Source organism: Oncorhynchus tshawytscha, linkage group LG01 (assembly GCF_018296145.1).
Source record: "Oncorhynchus tshawytscha isolate Ot180627B linkage group LG01, Otsh_v2.0, whole genome shotgun sequence".
NCBI lineage: Eukaryota > Metazoa > Chordata > Actinopteri > Salmoniformes > Salmonidae > Oncorhynchus > Oncorhynchus tshawytscha.
Window position 1 is genome coordinate 50961450 of NC_056429.1, and position 18013 is coordinate 50979462.

The 18013-nt window shown below is 42.3% G+C and overlaps 1 protein-coding gene across 5 annotated transcripts; it reads left to right on the plus strand.

Annotated features, from left to right (window-relative positions):
• Positions 1–84: 84 nt before the first annotated feature.
• On the plus strand, positions 85–16307 carry LOC112252756 (DENN domain-containing protein 10). Of its 5 annotated transcripts, XM_024424302.2 has the most exons (11): positions 85–196; positions 315–363; positions 10534–10603; positions 10842–11038; positions 11145–11224; positions 11322–11470; positions 11602–11713; positions 14907–15007; positions 15345–15452; positions 15617–15711; positions 15938–16307. In XM_024424302.2, exons 3-11 carry the CDS (start codon positions 10558–10560, stop codon positions 16103–16105), a joined length of 1056 nt encoding a protein of 351 aa, XP_024280070.1. In that variant the 5' UTR covers positions 85–196; positions 315–363; positions 10534–10557; the 3' UTR covers positions 16106–16307. The 5 variants fall into 5 exon arrangements, with proteins under 5 accessions (XP_024280070.1, XP_024280078.1, XP_042178704.1 ...); XM_024424310.2 differs by lacking the exon at positions 315–363; XM_042322770.1 differs by lacking the exon at positions 85–196 and having other exon boundaries at positions 227–363.
• Positions 16308–18013: the final 1706 nt, after the last annotated feature.

Here is an 18013-nt window from a genome sequence, read left to right on the forward strand (position 1 = left end):
ATAAGAGGAATGAACTCTTCTAATATAGTATTTCTATAGTGATGATACAGTAATACCGCCAACACAGCAGGTGGCACCAAAGAGATTAATCATAAACGACGAAAAAGTCTGCATTTGTGCTTGTGTATTTCTTTCTTTATACTCCAAAAAAAGTCAGTGTAAAAAAAGACAGACTTTTTCAGGCTTTTCTTCAAAGGTAATTTTACCATCTCTACTTCTATTCGTAAAGCAACCGTAGAAGAAGATCCAATATCAGGAAGTAGGAATATAATTTGATAGCGTCAATGTTAGCTAATTATTTATTAATGTTCTAGATTTGCTCATTCTGCACGATCATAATTGCAGATCTGGACCATACACACGGTAATTGTACTTTCATTACCTTTGTGTCCTAGTACTGCAGCTATAGTTACGCGCATAAGTGTATTCTGCAAACTGTAGCTACATAACTTCTCCTCATTTCAAATGTTATGACAATCGAGGTTATTGTAGCTAATCATTCATTGTGCCTGGTTTATGTAGGTATAACCTTAGCTGGGTTTGTCAACTCCACATATTGGTGGAGTGATCGTTAGGTTGCCACGACTATCAGTCGGTATGAGGGAAAAGACCAGTGTGTTGTGAACAACATTAGCGTGGGCGACAAGAGTGGAATAGGTTGTTCGCCTTCAAAATAAAGGTTCCGAATTGAAACTGATGCAAAAGGTTGCAAATCGTGAAAACATGACACAATTGGACTAGATAAGGCTAAACAACGTTGGAATGTTATATAAATTCAACAAAAGACAATTAGCTAGTTCATTTGACAAAGTAATGTAAAAAATCAGTTGAAAACACACTGTGGATGTATTTGAATTCAGAATTGCATTGGGGGCATACTTACAGTACCAGTCAACTTTGGACACCTACTCATTCAAGGATTATTCTTTATTTATACTGTTTTATACATTGTAGAATAATAGTGAAGACATCAAAATTATGAAATACCACATATGGAATCATGTAGTAACCAAAAGAGTATTTAAACACATATATTTTAGATTCGATAATGTAGCCCCCCTTTTGCCTTTGCATATTCTTGGCATTCTCACAACCAGCTTCACCTGCAATGCTTTTCCAACAGTATTGAAGGAGTTTTCACATATGCTGAGCACTTGTTGGCTGCTTTTCTTTCACTCTGCAGTCCAACTAATCCCAAACCATCTCAATTGGTTTGAGGTCGGGTGATTGTGGAGGCCAGGTCATCTGATGCAGCACTCCATCACCCTCTGACTTGGTCAAATAGCCATTACACAGCCTGGAGGTGTGTTGGGTCATTGTCCTGTTGAAAAACAAATGATAATCCCACAAAGTGAAAACCAGATGAGATTGCGTATTGCTGCAGAATTCTGTGGTAGCCATGCTGGTTGGCACGATGGCACTGAAAAATAGGGCAGCTTTTAGCTCCTAAGCAACTTTGCAGTATTTTGCTTTTTGTGTGTTATTTCTTACATTATTAGTCCATATGTTTTTTTGTGTTATTACATACAGCCGGAAATAACTTTTGGATATCAGAGTGGCGGTAACTCACCTGCATTACGACTTTCCCGAATTTGATGCTTTGTTCGTACCCCCCAGGGCAATTTAACTGATTCCAGAGGCTGATCCAAAACACCGCCGGCGGAGAAGAGGTATTCGGAGTGGACTCCTAGTCCGACTCCGGAGGCCCGCACACCATCCACCGCTTCCGAGTATATTACTATATAATGTTCAGTTTCCGGATAATAAAGTAGACGAGCTTAGGGCAAGAATATCCTTCCAGAGACATCAGGGATTGTAACATACTCTGTTTCACGGAAACATGGCTCTCTCGGGATATACTGTCTTCGTCCATACAGCCAGCTGGGTTCTCAGTATATCGCACAGACAGGAATAAAGAACTCTCTGGGAAGAAGAAAGGCATATGTATCAAGATGAACCACTCATGGTGTGATTGTGATAACATACAGAAACTCTTGTCCTTTTGTTCACCCGACCTAGAATACCTCACAATCAAATGCCGACCCTATTACCTCCCAAGATAATTCTCTTCGGTTATAGTCACAGCCATGCATATTCCCCCTCAAGCCGATACACAGATGGCCCTCAAAGAACTTCACTGAACTTTATGCAAACTGGAAACCAGATACAGTTGAAGTCGGAAGTTTACATACACCTTAGCCAAATACATTTAAACTCAGTTTTTCACAATTCCTGAATTTAATCATAGTAGAAATTCCCTGTCTTAGGTCAGTTAGGATCACCACTTTATTTTAAGAATGTGAAATGTCAGAATAATAGTGGAGAGAATAATTTATTTCAGCTTTTATTTCTTTCATTACATTCCCAGTGGGTCAGAAGATTACATACACTCAATTAAATAGTTTAACTTGGGTCAAATATTTCAGGTAGCCTTCCACAAGCTTCTCACAATAAGTTGGGTGAATTTTGGCCCATTCCTCCTGACAGAGCTGGTGTAACTGAGTCAGGTTTATAGGCCTCCTTGCTCGCATACACATTTTCAGTTCTGCCCACACATTTTCTATGGGATTGAGGTCAGGGCTTTGTGATGACCACTCCAATACCTTGACTTTTTGCCACAACTTTGGAAGTATGCTTGGTCATTGTCCATTTGGACGACCCATTTGCGACCAAGCTTTAACTTCCTGACTGATGTCTTGAGCTGTTGCTTCAATATATCCACATACATTTCCTACCTCATGATGCCATCTATTTTGTGAAGTGCACCAGTCCCTCCTGCAGCAAAGCACCCCCACAAAATAATGCTGCCACCCCTGTGCTTCACGGTTGGGATGGTGTTCTTCGGCTTGCACCAAAGTACGTTCATCTCTAGGTGACAGAATGCGTCTCCTTCCTGAGCAGTATGACGGCTGTGTGGTCCCATGGTGTTTATACTTGCGTACTATTGTTTGCACAGATGAACGTGGTGCCTTCAGGCATTTGGAAATTGCTCCCAAGGATGAACCATTCTTGTGTAGGTCTACAATTTTTTTTCTGAGGTCTTGTCTATTTTCTTTTGATTTTCCCATGATGTCAAGCAGAGGCACTGAGTTTGAAGGTAGGCCTTGAAATACATCCACAGGTACACCTCCAATTGACTCAAATGATGTCAATTAGCCTATCAGAAGTTTCTAAAGCCATGACATTTTCAGGAATGTTCCAAGCTGTTTAAAGGCACAGTCAACTTATTGTATGTAAACTTCTGACCCACTGGAATTGTGATACAGTGAAATAATCTGTCTTAACAATTGTTGGAAAAATGACTTGTGTCATGCACAAAGTAGATGTCCTAACCGACGTGCCAAAACTATAGTTTGTTAACAAGAAATTTGGGGACTGGTTGAAAAACGGGGTTTAATGATTCCATATAAGTGTATGTAAACTTCTGACTTCAACTGTACCTCTATAGTAGGCAAAAGTACTTTGATGAGCCAGACCGGGAATCTTCTTAATCCTATTAACCGTACTCCCTCCTTTGTTATACTGCTGTGGGGAGACCAGTCTAAATCTCTTCGGGTACTCATTGACTCCGGGGCAGATGAGAGTTTTATGGATGCTACTCTAGTTTCTGAATTAGGTATTCCCACTCAACTTCTCTCTGTTCCCATGGATGCTAGAGCACTGGACTGACGCTCCATTGGTAGAGTTACCCACAGCACTGTTCCTGTTTATTGACGGGTTTCAGCAAATCACAGTGAGGCAATACAGCTGCTCCTCATTGAGTCTCCCCATGTTCCAGTTGTTTTGGGATTTTCTTGGTTTAAGAAACACAACACCATTATTGATTAGACCACAAGTTCAATCCTGGGTTGGAGTCCGTTTTGCCATTCCCATTGCCTCAAAGCAGCGCAGACTTCCCAGAGACAGCCTCCTCAGGGTTTGAGTCAAGTCTTGGATTTCTCTTCCGTTCCCACAGAGTACCACGACCTTCTGAAGGTTTTCAGCAAGTCACGGGCTACTTCTCTTCCCCGGCTCCAACCTAAGTGTATGTATACTTCCGACTTCAACTTTATATATAGCTCCTCCCTTCCTATAGGCATTAACTCAAACAGGAAGTACCTGTGCTATTGACTATTCAACACTGGTCTGACCAATCAGAATCCACGTTTTAAGATTGTTTTTACCACGCAGACTGGGATATGTTTTCCGGTTAGCTCTGAGAATAACATCGACAGATACGGTTTATCAGAAAGTGTATAGGAGATGTTGTACCCACTGCATACTGCCCTATCCCATCTGGACAAGAGGAATACTTATGTAAGACTATAGCTCAGCATTACACCCCATAGTACCCTCCAAGCTCATCATTAAGCTCGGGGCCCTGGGTTTGAATCCCGCCCTGTGCAACTGGGTCCTGGACTTCCTGACGTGCCGCACCCAGGTGGTGAAGGTAGGAAACAAGACCTCCACTTCGCTGATCCTTAACACAGGGGCCTCACAACAGTGTGTGCTCAGCCCCCTCCTGTGCTCCCTGTTCACATATGACTGCGTGGCCACACACACCTTCAAGTCAATCATCAAGTTTGCAGACGACACAACAGTAGTAGCCCTGATTACCAACAATGACAAGACAGCCTACAGAGAGGAGGTGAAGGCTCTGGGATGGTGGTGCCAGGAAAATAACCTCACTCAATGTCAACAAAACAAAGTAGCTAATCGTGGACTTCAGGAAACAGTAGAGGGAGCACGCCCCTATCCACATTGACGGGACCCAGTGGAGCAGGTGGAAAGCTTCCAAGTTCCTTGGCGCACACATCACTGACGATCTGAAATGGTTCACCCACACAGACAGTGTGGTGAAGAAGGCGCAACAGCGCCTCTTCAACCTCAGGAGGCTGAAGAAATTTGGCTTGGCACCTAAAACCCTCACAAACCTTTAAAAGATGCACAATCTAGAGCATCCTTTCGGGCTGTAATCACCTCCTGGTACAGCAAATGCACTGCCCGCAATCGCAGGGCTCTGCAGGGGGTGGTACGGTCTGCCCAATGTATCACTGGGAGCAAACTACGTGCCCTCCAGGACACCTATAGCACCCTAGGTCACAGGAAGGCCAAAAAAATCATCAAGGACAACAACCACCCGAGCCACTGCCTGTTCATCCACTATCATCCAGAAGGTGAGGTCAGTACAGGTGCATCAAAGCTGGGACCAAGAGACTAAAATACAGCTTATATCTCAAGGCCATCTGACTGTTAAATAGCCATCACTAGGCGGCTTCCACCCGGTGACGTAACCCTGCACCTTTTGAGGCTGCTGCCCCATATACATAGACTTGAAATCACTGGCCACTTTAATGTTTTACATATTTTTGCTTTACTCATCTCATATGTACATACTGTATTCTATTCTACTGTATTTAGTCGATGCTACTCCGACATTGCTCATCCTAATATTTATATATTCCTTAATTCCATTATTTTAATTTTAGGTTGTGTGTATTGTTGTAAATTGTTAGATATTACTGTGACACTGTTGGAGCTAGAAACACAAGCATTTCACTACACACGTAATAACATCTGTTAAACAAGTGTATTTGACAAATAACATTTGATGTGTGCCTTTAATTTTAAATAAATCACAAACCGTGTCACCAGCAAAGCACCCCCACACCATCACACCTCCTCCATGCTTCAAGGTGGGAACCACACATGCAGAGATCATCCGTTCCCCTATTCTGCGTCTCACAAAGACATGACAGTTTGAACCAAAAATCTCAAATTTGGACCCATCAGACCAAAGGACAGATTTCCACCGGTCTAATGTCCATTGCTTGTGTTTCTTGGCTCAAGCAAGTCCATGTCCTATTGGTGCCCTTTAGTAGTGGTTTCTTTGTAGAAATTCGACCATGAAGGCCTCATTCACGCTCCCCTGAGCAGTTGATGTTGAGATGTGTCTGTTACTCAAACTCTTTGAAGCATTTATTTGGGCTGCAATTTCTGAGCCTGGTAACTCTAATGAACTTATCGTCTGCAGCAGAGGTAACTCTGGTTCTTCCCTTCCTGTGGCAGTCCACATGAGAGCCAGTTTCATCATAGCGCTTGATGGTTTTTGCGACTGCACTTGAAGAACCTTTCAAAGTTCTTGAAATTTTCCAGATTGACAGACCTTTGTGTGTTAAAGTAATGATGGATTGTCATTTCTCTTTGTTTATTTGAGCTGTTCTTGCCATAACATGGACTTGGTCTTTTATCAAATATGGCTATCTTCTGTATACCACCCCTACCATGTCACAACACAACTGATTGGCTCAAACTCATTAAGAAGGAAAGAAATTCCACAAATTACCTTTTAAGAAGGCACACCTGTTAATTGAAATGCATTCTTGGTGAGTACCTCATGAAGCCGGTTGAGAGAATGCAGAACGACAGATTTTTTTCCTTCGTCTGCTTGGGAATTCGATCCAGCAAACTTTTGGTTACTGCCCAATGCTCCTAACCACCAGGCTACCTGTCTCTCCATATAAGTATGCTCCCAATGCATGCCTGAATTCAAATACATCCACTGTGTGATTGACTGATTTGTACTTTTTGGGGTAAAATTAACATTGTCTTTTGCTTAATTTACATAACAGCATTGCAATCTTAGCATAATCTGGTCCAATTGTATCCGTTTCAATGGGGAACTTTTATTATAGTCAAACTGCTGATTCCACTGTTGGGCATTCTAATGTCGAGGAGTGGAGGAAAAACTTGGATAGTATAATCTCTTAATTTGATATAGTTAGTGAAAATGTTTTATCAGAGCTTTTGCTCTCTTTCTTGTTCATCGGATGTAAAAATCTCTTAATCTGCCTTTGGCGAACATACATAACCCCCAAGGTTGCTGTTATATCTTGTTCTTTCTCATATTAAATCACATACCATGAATGGTTTCTCATTAGCTGGGAATGTTCCTGAAATGTCCGATACAACATACTTTGGTGATCTTGTTATCAATAGTAACCGCAAAACACCAGTCTCAACGTCAACAGTGAAGAGGCGACTCCAGGATGCTGGCCTTCTAGGCAGAGTTGCAAAGAAAAAGCCATATCTCAGACTGGCCAACAAAAATATTAAAATGGTCAAAAGAACACAGACACTGGACAAAGGAACTCTGCCTAGAAGGCCAGCATCCCAGAGTCGCCTCTTCACTGTTGACGTTGAGACTGGTGTTTTGCGGGTACTATTTAATGAAGCTGCCAGTTGAGGACTTGTGAGGCGTCGGTTTCTCAAACTAGACACTAATGTACTTGTCCTCTTGTGCCCCGGGGTCTCCCACTCCACTTTCTATTCTGGTTAGAGACCGTTTGCGCTGTTCTATGAATGGAGTAGTACACAGCGTTGTACCAGATCTTCAGTTTCTTGGCAATTTCTCGCATGGAATAGCCTTCATTTCTCAGAACAAGAATAAACTGATGAGTTTCAGAAGAAAGTTCTTTATTTCGGGCCATTTTGAGCCTGTAATCGAAATCACAAATGCTGACGCTCCAGATACTCAACTTGTCTAAAGAAAGACAGTTTTATTTATTCTTTAATCAGCATAACAGCATAACAACTTTTGAACGGTAGTGTATATAAACAAATCTTCAAACATTTTGCAACGAAAACGAGAGTTTCTATTGGACATATTCAGGAAGTTCTCTCACCGTTTTGCTTTGTTTGGTTCTTAAACCTCTTGCTGTGTTCCGGTCGAATTGGACCGATTTTACAAGTTTTCTCTCTGAAAAATGTATTTAATTTAATCTGATTGTCATAAGGTACCATGACTTTGTCCACACAGGGCATCTGAACACACAAAATACATTTTGATGATTTTCATAAAATTCTGGGTGTTTTATTTAACTTTTGTACACCTGTGGTGTTCCCGGTTAAAACTGACCGGTCATTATAAATGAATGGGTGAGACTACAATTAGTGTATAAAATTGAGTTCAGGCACATACCCATTCATCAGATGGACACACTTCCTCTCCCAGACCACACATACACACACCTCACTCCCCTTCTTGGCTTCAATGGCAACCTCCACGGGAACCTTTTCCCAATAGAATCTTTCCCCCACTGGGAACCACACCTGTTGGCGTTCTCACAATCGCAACATTGTTTCAATACTATATAGAACTTTTCTCACAATTCATTTTGTGGCAGCACAATGACCAAACGATATACTGTATGTGAGGCTCTTTTGATTATATCTTTGATCATGATACTTGTGAGGAGGAGAGAGGCCAGGAAACTGACAGTGAAGATGCATTAGAGGAGAAATTAGTCTGTGATAAATAGCACTGTTTCATCTGATTATTTGTTATAGTCAAAATAATCCATACATTATGCTTTTTTAAACTCAAAAACAAGTTGTATGAGCTCAGGTCAATGAGGCCTACAGGCAATAAATAGCAAATAGAAGTTCAAAACTTGTAATGTTCACAATAACTTAAGTTGATAAAAAGATCTAACACAACATTAGATGATCATATATGTATTAATATGGATTTATAAATCAGCTATAATGGGGCTGTCATTTTGGACTGCGAACACAATTAATTAACATGAAACGAACAAAACAGGAGGGTTAAACAGTAAACGGTTTTTGTTGCAATACATAATGAATACACCCCTGCTCCTTACCGAGGTACATTTGTTTTATATCGGATATTCAATGGAGATTTGGTTTTCTCTCATCAATATCTATTGAACCAAGCATAACATGATAATAGAAATAGTAATGGTGTCTTTTTGTATGCACTAACTCCTCCATGGTTCGTTGGACAAGGCCTATGAGGAAAATTTATGGAGTTTTTGTAGGGTTTTTGGATAAATGGCGAAAATAAGGTCTGTGGTAAACACAAGCTGAGGAGATCCTATACGTTTTGTTCTGCGAGATAATCTTCATCTGCTAACATCACTTTTTGTGAATCTTTAAGAATGTAGGTAATAATACTAATAATAACAATTAAAAAATCAAAGGCTTCATAATTCATAAATGTCATGTTAACTGACTGCTATTATCTCATAGAACAAAACCTAGAAGATCTCCTAAAGGCGTTCGCATGCTTCCCAGCCAAAACAGTTTGGAAGAGTACGTGCGTATATTATGACAACATTTTGTGATGTTTTGGACTTTGTTGAGGGTTTTTTCAGCTGTTCGGGTAGTCAAGCAGAAGTTCAGAGCCAATGTCTACGCCCCTTCGTCAGTGATTGGTCAACACCAGGGATTCTTCAATAAAATATTTGTTGTCATTCAACGAGAGATGACAAATTTTCATGCACGTTTTTTAAAGTGTGTGTGTATATATATATATATATATATATATATATTTTAAAAAAATTTTTTGACCCTCTTTCTCCCCAATTTCGATCTTGTCTCTTCGCTGCAACTCCCCAATGGGCTCGGGAGGCGAAGGTGGAGTCATGCGTCCTCTGAAACATGACCCGCCAAACCACACTTCTTAACACCCGCCTGCTTAACCCAGAAGCCAGCCGCACTAATGTATCGGAGGAAATACTGTTCAACTGACGACCGAGGTCAGTCTGCAGGCACCCAGCCTGCCAAAAGGAGTCACTAGAGCGCGATGAGCCAAGTAAAGTCCCCCCCAGCCAAACCCTCCCGGACCCGGACGATGCTGGGCCAATTGTGTGCCGCCCTATGGGACTCCCGATCACGGCCGGTTGTGATACAGCCCAGGATCGAACCTCAGTCTGTAGTGACGCCTCTAGCACTGCGATGCAGTGCCTTAGAACGCTGCGCCACTTGGGAGGCCATGCACATTTTTTTAATTGAAAAATACTTCACCAAGCATCTAGTTAGATGTAAAATTGCACGACTATGATCTCTTTGGCAAAAACTTCAACATTTGACAGATTTCTTGAGTTATCTTAGATTAAATCTGACTATATTGAGGCTACTGTACCATTGCCGCTTCTTTCTTGTTTTTCAAGCGAAGGTCTTTTAAGGGAGTATGCGAGCACATTCGTTCAGTTTCGCTTAGCGGACTTCAGCTAACCGCCAGCCGAACTGAAGCATTCTGACGCCTTAAGCCTGTATAACCTTATTTTCTTCCCCCATACATTTTTCCCATATGGATGGCTGAACGAACCAGAGGTAACTTATTATTGGATTTTAGGACTAGAAGCTCTATGAAGATGGTATATTCTGAATCGGGTGGATGGAGAAAAATCCACACCTTTCTTTCTTTTGTTTGAAACCTTATTATTAAAATCTTCAATAGCTCTTAGACAAAGCGTGCCATGACTATGAAAACGATATATTATGAATCGGTGGAGGAATCCACATCTTTTTTTTAATAGACATTTCAGATTTTTCTCCATCCACCTGATTCAGAATATACTGTACCACCTTCATAGTCATGGCATGCTTGGTTCAATAGCTATTGACTAGAGAAAGCCGAATATCCAATATAAAACCAATATTACTTCGGCCTGCTTGTTTGGTGAAAGTGTTGCTTCCTTGTCCTAAGACGAGCTATCATGAGTCCCTAATTGTCAACTCCCACAGTTTACGACTGAATTGTGATGGGAGATGGCGGCACCAGAAACTCAGCTCATGCTAAGCATTGGATTAATTGGTAAGGCAAGACACCGAATATCATTCCCTTGTTGTAATTATGTTATCCTGCTGGTTGATGCATGCTAAGTGTTCTCCTGTTTGGCTTTGACTGTCACCACATGATATCAATGTGATCAAGTATTTGACTTCCTGTAAATCTTGAGAACAGTTCAATTTAAATATATATTGGTAATATTTGTAATAATGAGTTGTGAAAGTAATATGACATAGTATACTCCCATTCTTCCCCCACACAGAGAAAGACGTGAATGCAGACACCTTGTGGGTGTGGTGCTATCCCTCAGTCAGTGCTGAGCTCCGGGAGGTCCTGCTCAGTAAGTGCTGTCTCACACAAGACAGCCAGGGCCTGAACACCTTTGTGTTCGGCCAGTTCTGCCGTACCTGGTACTACATATCCACTGTAGAGGTACAGGAACCCACCGCCCTAAAGAAGGTACAGTTAGTTTAGAAATTCTCCATTCATTGAAAAAAACTTTAAGGTTGTTGAAGGCCTAATGATTATAAGTTCTATTATATTGCTCATATTTCTCTCTCTTTAGGTCACACATTTTTCATTAGTTGTCACAGCAAAGGACTTCAACCCTGAGAAGTATGCAGCATTCAGTCGAGTACTATGCAGGTACAACAAACTGCACTAATGCATCCCCAATGCCAAGTGTCTGCTTATTTAATACTTCCCCAAAAATGTATTTCTTCATGTGTATTTTATCATTCAGAATGTACATCAAACATGGGAGCCCAGTGAAAATGGTGGAGGGTTACATTGCAGTCCTCACCAAAGGCATCTGCCAGAGTGATGAGAATGGCTCCTTTCTCATCAAGGACTACGATGTCAGGAAGGCGTACTTAGCAGGCTCAGTGAAAGGTAAAACAGTTATTACAGTATAAGGAAATGATTGTTGATTCCATGTGCTTGACACTGTCAAGATTTCTTAATGGCATGCAAAGAAGCTGATTGCCAGGATTAGGTAGACTATCTTGTGATTACTGTTTCAGATGTGGTGTCCCAATTTGGGATGGAGACCATCATCCTGTACACAGCCCTTATGCTAAAGAAGAGGATTGTGGTCCATCACCCTCGGATTGAAGCACTGTTGGAGTTCACAAGGTGACTAAGGCAAATGAGAAAATGCAGTCAAGGTTTGAGCTTTGACAATCATAATTGTTACATTACGGTGGGCCAAAAACGATGGCAATTTAGAATATTCAATATACTTCATTGTATATTGGACTTCATCGTCAAAGTGGATAACCATAACATTTTCTGAAAGAACATGAATCCTGGCTTAAGAAGGCCACCAAAAATTCTGAGATTTCCATACCCAACTATAACATTTTCCGTCAAGATAGAACTGCCAAAGGGGGAGGAGTTGCAGTCTACTGCAGAGATAGCCTGCAAAGTAATGTCATACTTTCCAGGTCCATACCCAAACAGTTCGAACTTCTAATTTTAAAAATGAATCTCTCCAGAAATAAGTCTCTCACTGTTGCCGCCTGCTACCGGCCCCCCAGCTGTGCCCTGGACACCATTTGTGAATTGATTGCCCCCCATCTAGCTTCAGAGTTTGTTCTGTTAGGTGACCTAAACTAGGGATATGCTTAACACCCCAGCAGTCCTACAATCTAAGCTAGATGCCCTCAATCTCACACAAATCATCAAGGAACCCACCAGGTACAACCCTAAATCTGTAAACAAGGGCTCCCTCATAGACGTTATCCTGACCAACTGGCCCTCCAAATACAACTCCGCTGTCTTCAATCAGGATCTCAGCGATCACTGCCTCATTGCCTGTATCCGCTACGGGTCCGCAGTCAAACGACCACCCCTAATCACTGTCAAACGCTCCCGAAATCACTTCTGCGAACAGGCCTTTCTAATCGACCTGGCCCGGGTATCCTGGAAGGATATTGACCTCATCCCGTCAGTTGAGGATGCCTGGTCATTCTTTAAAAGTAACTTCCTCACCATCTTAGATAAGCATGTACCGTTCAAAAAATGCAGAACTAAGAACAGATATAGCCCCTGGTTCACTCCAGACCTGACTGCCCTCGACTAGCACAAAAACATTCTGTGGCGGACTGCAATAGCATCGAATAGTCCCCGCGATATGCAACAGTTCAGGGAAGTCAGGAACCAATACACACAGTCAGTCAGGAAAGCAAAGGCCAGCTTTTTCAAGCAGAAATTTGCATCCTGTAGCTCTAACTCCAAAAAGTTCTGGGACACTGTAAAGTCCATGGAGAACAAGAGCACCTCCTCCCAGCTGCCCACTGCACTGAGGCTAGGTAACACGGTCACCACCGATAACTCCAATCGAAAACTTCAACAAGCATTTCTCAACGGCTGGCCATGCCTTCCTCCTGGCTACTCCAACAGCTCCACCCCCCGCAGCTACTCGCCCAAGTCTCCCCAGCTTCTCCTTTACCCAAATCCAGATAGCAGATGTTCTGAAAGAGCTGCAAAACCTGGACCCGTACAAATCAGCTGGGCTTGACAATCTGGACCCTCTATTTCTGAAACTATCCGCCGCCATTGTCGCAACCCCTATTACCAGCCTGTTCAACCTCTCTTTCATATCGTCTGAGATCCCCAAGTACTAGAAAGCTGCCGCAGTCATCCCCCTCTTCAAAAGGTCTTCGAAGTCAACAAACAGATCACTGACCATCTCGAATCCCACCGTACCTTCTCCGCTGTGCAATCTGGTTTCCGAGCCGGTCACGGGTGCACCTCAGCCACGCTAAAGGTACTAAACGATATCATAACCGCCATCGATAAAAGACAGTACTGTGCAGCCGTCTTCATCGACCTGGCCAAGGCTTTCGACTCTGTCAATCACCTTATTCTTATCGGCAGACTCAGTAGCCTCGGTTTTTCTAATGACTGCCTTGCCTGGTTCTCCAACTACTTTGCAGACAGAGTTCAGTGTGTCAAATCGGAGGGCATGTTGTCCGGTCCTTCGGCAGTTTCTATGGGGGTGCCACAGGGTTCAATTCTCGGGCTGACTCTTTTCTCTGTATATATCAATGATGTTGCTCTTGCTGCGGGCGATTCCCTGATCCACCTCTACGCAGACGACACCATTCTGTATACTTCTGGCCCTTCCTTGGACACTGTGCTATCTAACATCCAAACGAGATTCAATGCCATACAACACTCCTTCCGTGGCCTCCAACTGCTCTTAAACGCTAGTAAAACCAAATGCATGATTTTCAACCGTTCGCTGCCTGCACCCGCACGCCCGACTAGCATCACCACCCTGGATGGTTCCGACCTACAATATGTGGACATCTATAAGTACCTAGGTGTCTGGCTAGACTGTAAACTCTCCTTCCAGACTCATATCAAACATCTCCAATCCAAAAATCAAATCTAGAATCGGCTTTCTATTTCGCAACAAAGCCTCCTTCACTCACGCCGCCAAACTTACCCTAGTAAAACTGACTAACCTACCGATCCTCGACTTCTACAAAATGGCTTACAATACTCTACTCAGCAAACTGGATGCAGTTTATTAAAGTGCCATCCGCTTTGTTACTAAAGCACCTTATACCACCCACCACTGCGACCTGTATGCTCTAGTCGGCTGGCCCTCGCTACATATTCGTCGCCAGACCCACTGGCTCCAGGTCATCTACAAGTCCATGCTAGGTAAAGCTCCGCCTTATCTCAGTTCACTGGTCACGATGGCAACACCCACCCGTAGCACGCGCATCTCCCTGATCATCCCTAAAGCCAACACCTCATTTGGCCGCCTTTCCTTCCAGTTCTCTGCTGCCTGTGACTGGAACGAATTGCAAAAATCGTTGAAGATGGACTTTTATCTCCCTCACCAACTTTAAACATCTGCTATCAAATGAGCAGCTGACCGATCGCTGCAGCTGTACATAGTCCATCGGTAAATAGCCCACCCAATTTACCTACCTCATCCCCATACTGTTTTTATTTATTTACTTTTCTGCTCTTTTGCACACCAGTATCTCTACCTGCACATGACCATCTGATAATTTCACTCCAGTGTTAATCTGCTAAATTGTAATTATTCGCCTACCTCCTCATGCCTTTTGCACACAATGTATATAGACTTTTTTTTTTTTTGTAAAAAAAAATACTGTGTTATTGACTTGTTTATTGTTTACTCCATGTGTAACTCTATGTTGCTGTCTGTTCACACTGCTATGCTTTATCTTGGCCAGGTCGCAGTTGTAAATGAGAACTTGTTCTCAACTAGCCTACCTGGTTAAATAAAGGTAAAATAAAAATTATATTAAAAGTATGATTTAATTGTATTCTCCTCCCCCAGAGCTCTTCCAGCTCTGACATGGCACAGGAAAGACTGGTCCATTCTGCACCCTTATGTCCACCTGACTGACAGTGAGCTGGAGAATCTCAGGACATGCACTGGTGAGGATGTCTGGATCATTAGATCCACATTACAACAAACTGATTCAGACTTGGGTGTGTACATTAAACATCAAAGAGAAGAAAATGGACTAAGGGAGGGACTTCCTGGACATGTTCATTTTCTGTTGCATGTCCTAATGAACACAACCTAGATATTGAATGGATACCCATTGTGTCCCAACAGTCAGTTCTTCACTGACAGACACAGGAAGACTCATGCAATAATTGACTTGCATTGAATTAATTTACATGCATGTAATGTTCCTTGGAGATTTTCAACCCAGTGTTCAGTTTTAGTACCCATCTGCATTCACCCATATGCTCACTGTCTCTGCAGGATATGTGGCAGGATTTGTTGACCCACAAGTGAGCAACAGACCGGACTTGTTTGATGTGTATGTAAACCTCCCAGATACTGAGATTACCGTATCCCAGAGTGCCAAAGGTGGGTGTCACAATTAGTATATTCTTCCTATGAGTGTAGAAGACAAAGTGACGAATGATGTTTACAATTGTTTTTAAACTGAGTTTTACCTCATTTATTCTCATTATTTCAATGCAAGCATCCACCATTTCTTAAACACTATAACGTCTCTACCACACTACCAGAGGCCATGGCTATGGGAAAGTTGCACAAAGACATTGGCCTCGTCATTGTCCAGTCTGCAGAGGATGCTGATAGAACAGATGGGCAGGTTATCAAGGTGAGTTGAAAGAATACATGACATCCTTTCCATTTGTCCATCTGTGCTCAGAGATAATGTTTGGGATGTCTATTCAAAGACTTAGTATTTTATACAATTTGAGATTATACATGTAATGAAGTGTTATAGAAATGTAATACATAAGTATTCAGGTATTTAGCACAATCTATATTTTTTTTAAAAGCTGTCTGTTTGCTATGATGACTGAAATTCAACCTGTTTCCAGGACATTTCCATAAAGACGAGGGAGATCCTTGCTAACCTGGCGTCCTTAGCTGAGGACTGTGAGGACTCTAAAATCACCCTGGAGACCTTAAAGCAGCGTCACTTCCCACCTGCTACCGAAAACTTCTTGTTCCACTTGGCAGCTGCTGAGCAGCTTCTCAAGATATGACCCTTGACCTCCTACATCATCTGGTGTGAGGTCACTCTGAATATTAGCATGGGTATTCATCTATGTAATTATACATACAGTGCGTTCGGAAAGGATTCAGACTCCTTGACTTTTTCCACATTTTGTTACATTACAGCCTTATTCTAAAATGTATCAAATAGTTTATGTATAAAAAAACAACCTGATATCACATTTACATAAGTATTCTGACCCTTTACTCAGTACTTTAGCAGCGATTACAGCCTTGCGTCTTCTTGGGTATGAAGCTACAAGCTTGGCACCTGTATTTGGGGAGTTTCTCCCATTCTTCTCTGCAGATACTCTCAAGCTCTGTCAGGTTGGATGGGGAGTGTCACTGCACAGATATTTTCAGGTCTCTCCAGAGATGTTCAATCGGGTTCAAGACCGGGCTCTGACTGGGCCACTCCAGGAAATTCAGAGACTTGTCCCGAAGCCACTTCTGCATTGGCTTGGCTGTGTGCTTAGGGTCATTGTCCTGTTGAAAGGTGAACTTTCACCCTAGTCTGAGGTCCTGCGCGCTCTTGATCAGGTTTTCATCAAGGATCTCTCTGTACTTTGCTCCGTTCATCTTTCCCTTGATCCTGACTTGTCTCACCGTCCCTGCCTCAGAAAAACATCGCCACAGCATGATGCTGCCACCACCATGCTTCACCGTAGGGATGGTACCAGGTTTCCTCCAGACGCGACGCTTTGCATTCAGGCAAAAGAGTTCAATCTTGGTTTCATCAGACCAGAGAATCTTGTTTTTCATGGCCTGAGAGACTGTAGGTGCCTTTTACTCAGGTGGCTTCCATCTGGCGACTCTACCATAAAGGCCTGATTGGTGGAGTGCTGAAGAGCTTGTGGTCCTTCTGGAAGGTTCTCCCATCTCCACAGAGGAACTTTGGAGCTCCCTGAGTGATCATCGGGTTCTTGGTCATCTCCCTGACCAATGCCCTTCTCCCCTGATTGCCCAGTTTGGCCGGGCGGACAGCACTAGGAAGAGTCTTGATGGTTCCAAACGTCTTCCCTTTAAGAATGATTGAGGCCACTGTGATCTTGGGGACCTTCAATTCTGCAGACATTCTTTGGTACCCTTCCCCCAGATTTGTGCCTCAACAAAATTCTGTCTCGGGGGCTCTATGGACAATTCTTTTGACCTCATGCCTTGGTTTATCCTCTGACATGCACTGTCAAATGTGGTACCTTATAGACAGGTGTGTGCCTTACCAAATCATGTCCAATCAATTGAATTTACCACAGAGGGACTCCAATCAATTTGTAGAAACATCACAAGGATGATCAATGGAAACAACAGGATGCACTTGAGCTCAATGCCGAGTCTCATAGCAAAGGGTCTGAATACTTATTTACACAAGGAATTCTGCTTTTTATTACATATACATTTGCAAACATTTAAAAATATATATGTTTTGGCTTTATGGGGTATTGTGTGTAGACTGAGGAACATTTAACAATTTTAGAATAAGGCTGTAAACATAAAACATGGAAAAAGTCAAGGGGTCTGAATACTTTCCAAATGCACTATGTTGCAGTAAGAAAGAACCGTGCACTTGCATTCAAAGTTTTGATTTGGTTTGTGGGGACAACAGTAGCCAAAATGCAAAAATGTACTTTTATACTTCACAACTAGTATAATTTGCTGTAGCTGTTTGATGTCAATTTCATCAAATACAGTTAGTTTGTTTGATGAGTGGCCAAGTTTCATACATTTTGTCCACATATTCATGCATATTGTGGAAGTTGAAACCACAAATATGCCACAGTGGCATTTTAATGGTTAAGGTGAATGGGAAACACTCAGGTGTTATGTATCACACACTATTGCATTCCTGACTCTTAACAATACTAAAAGTCTACTTGTCATTATCTGTGACAGAAACAAAA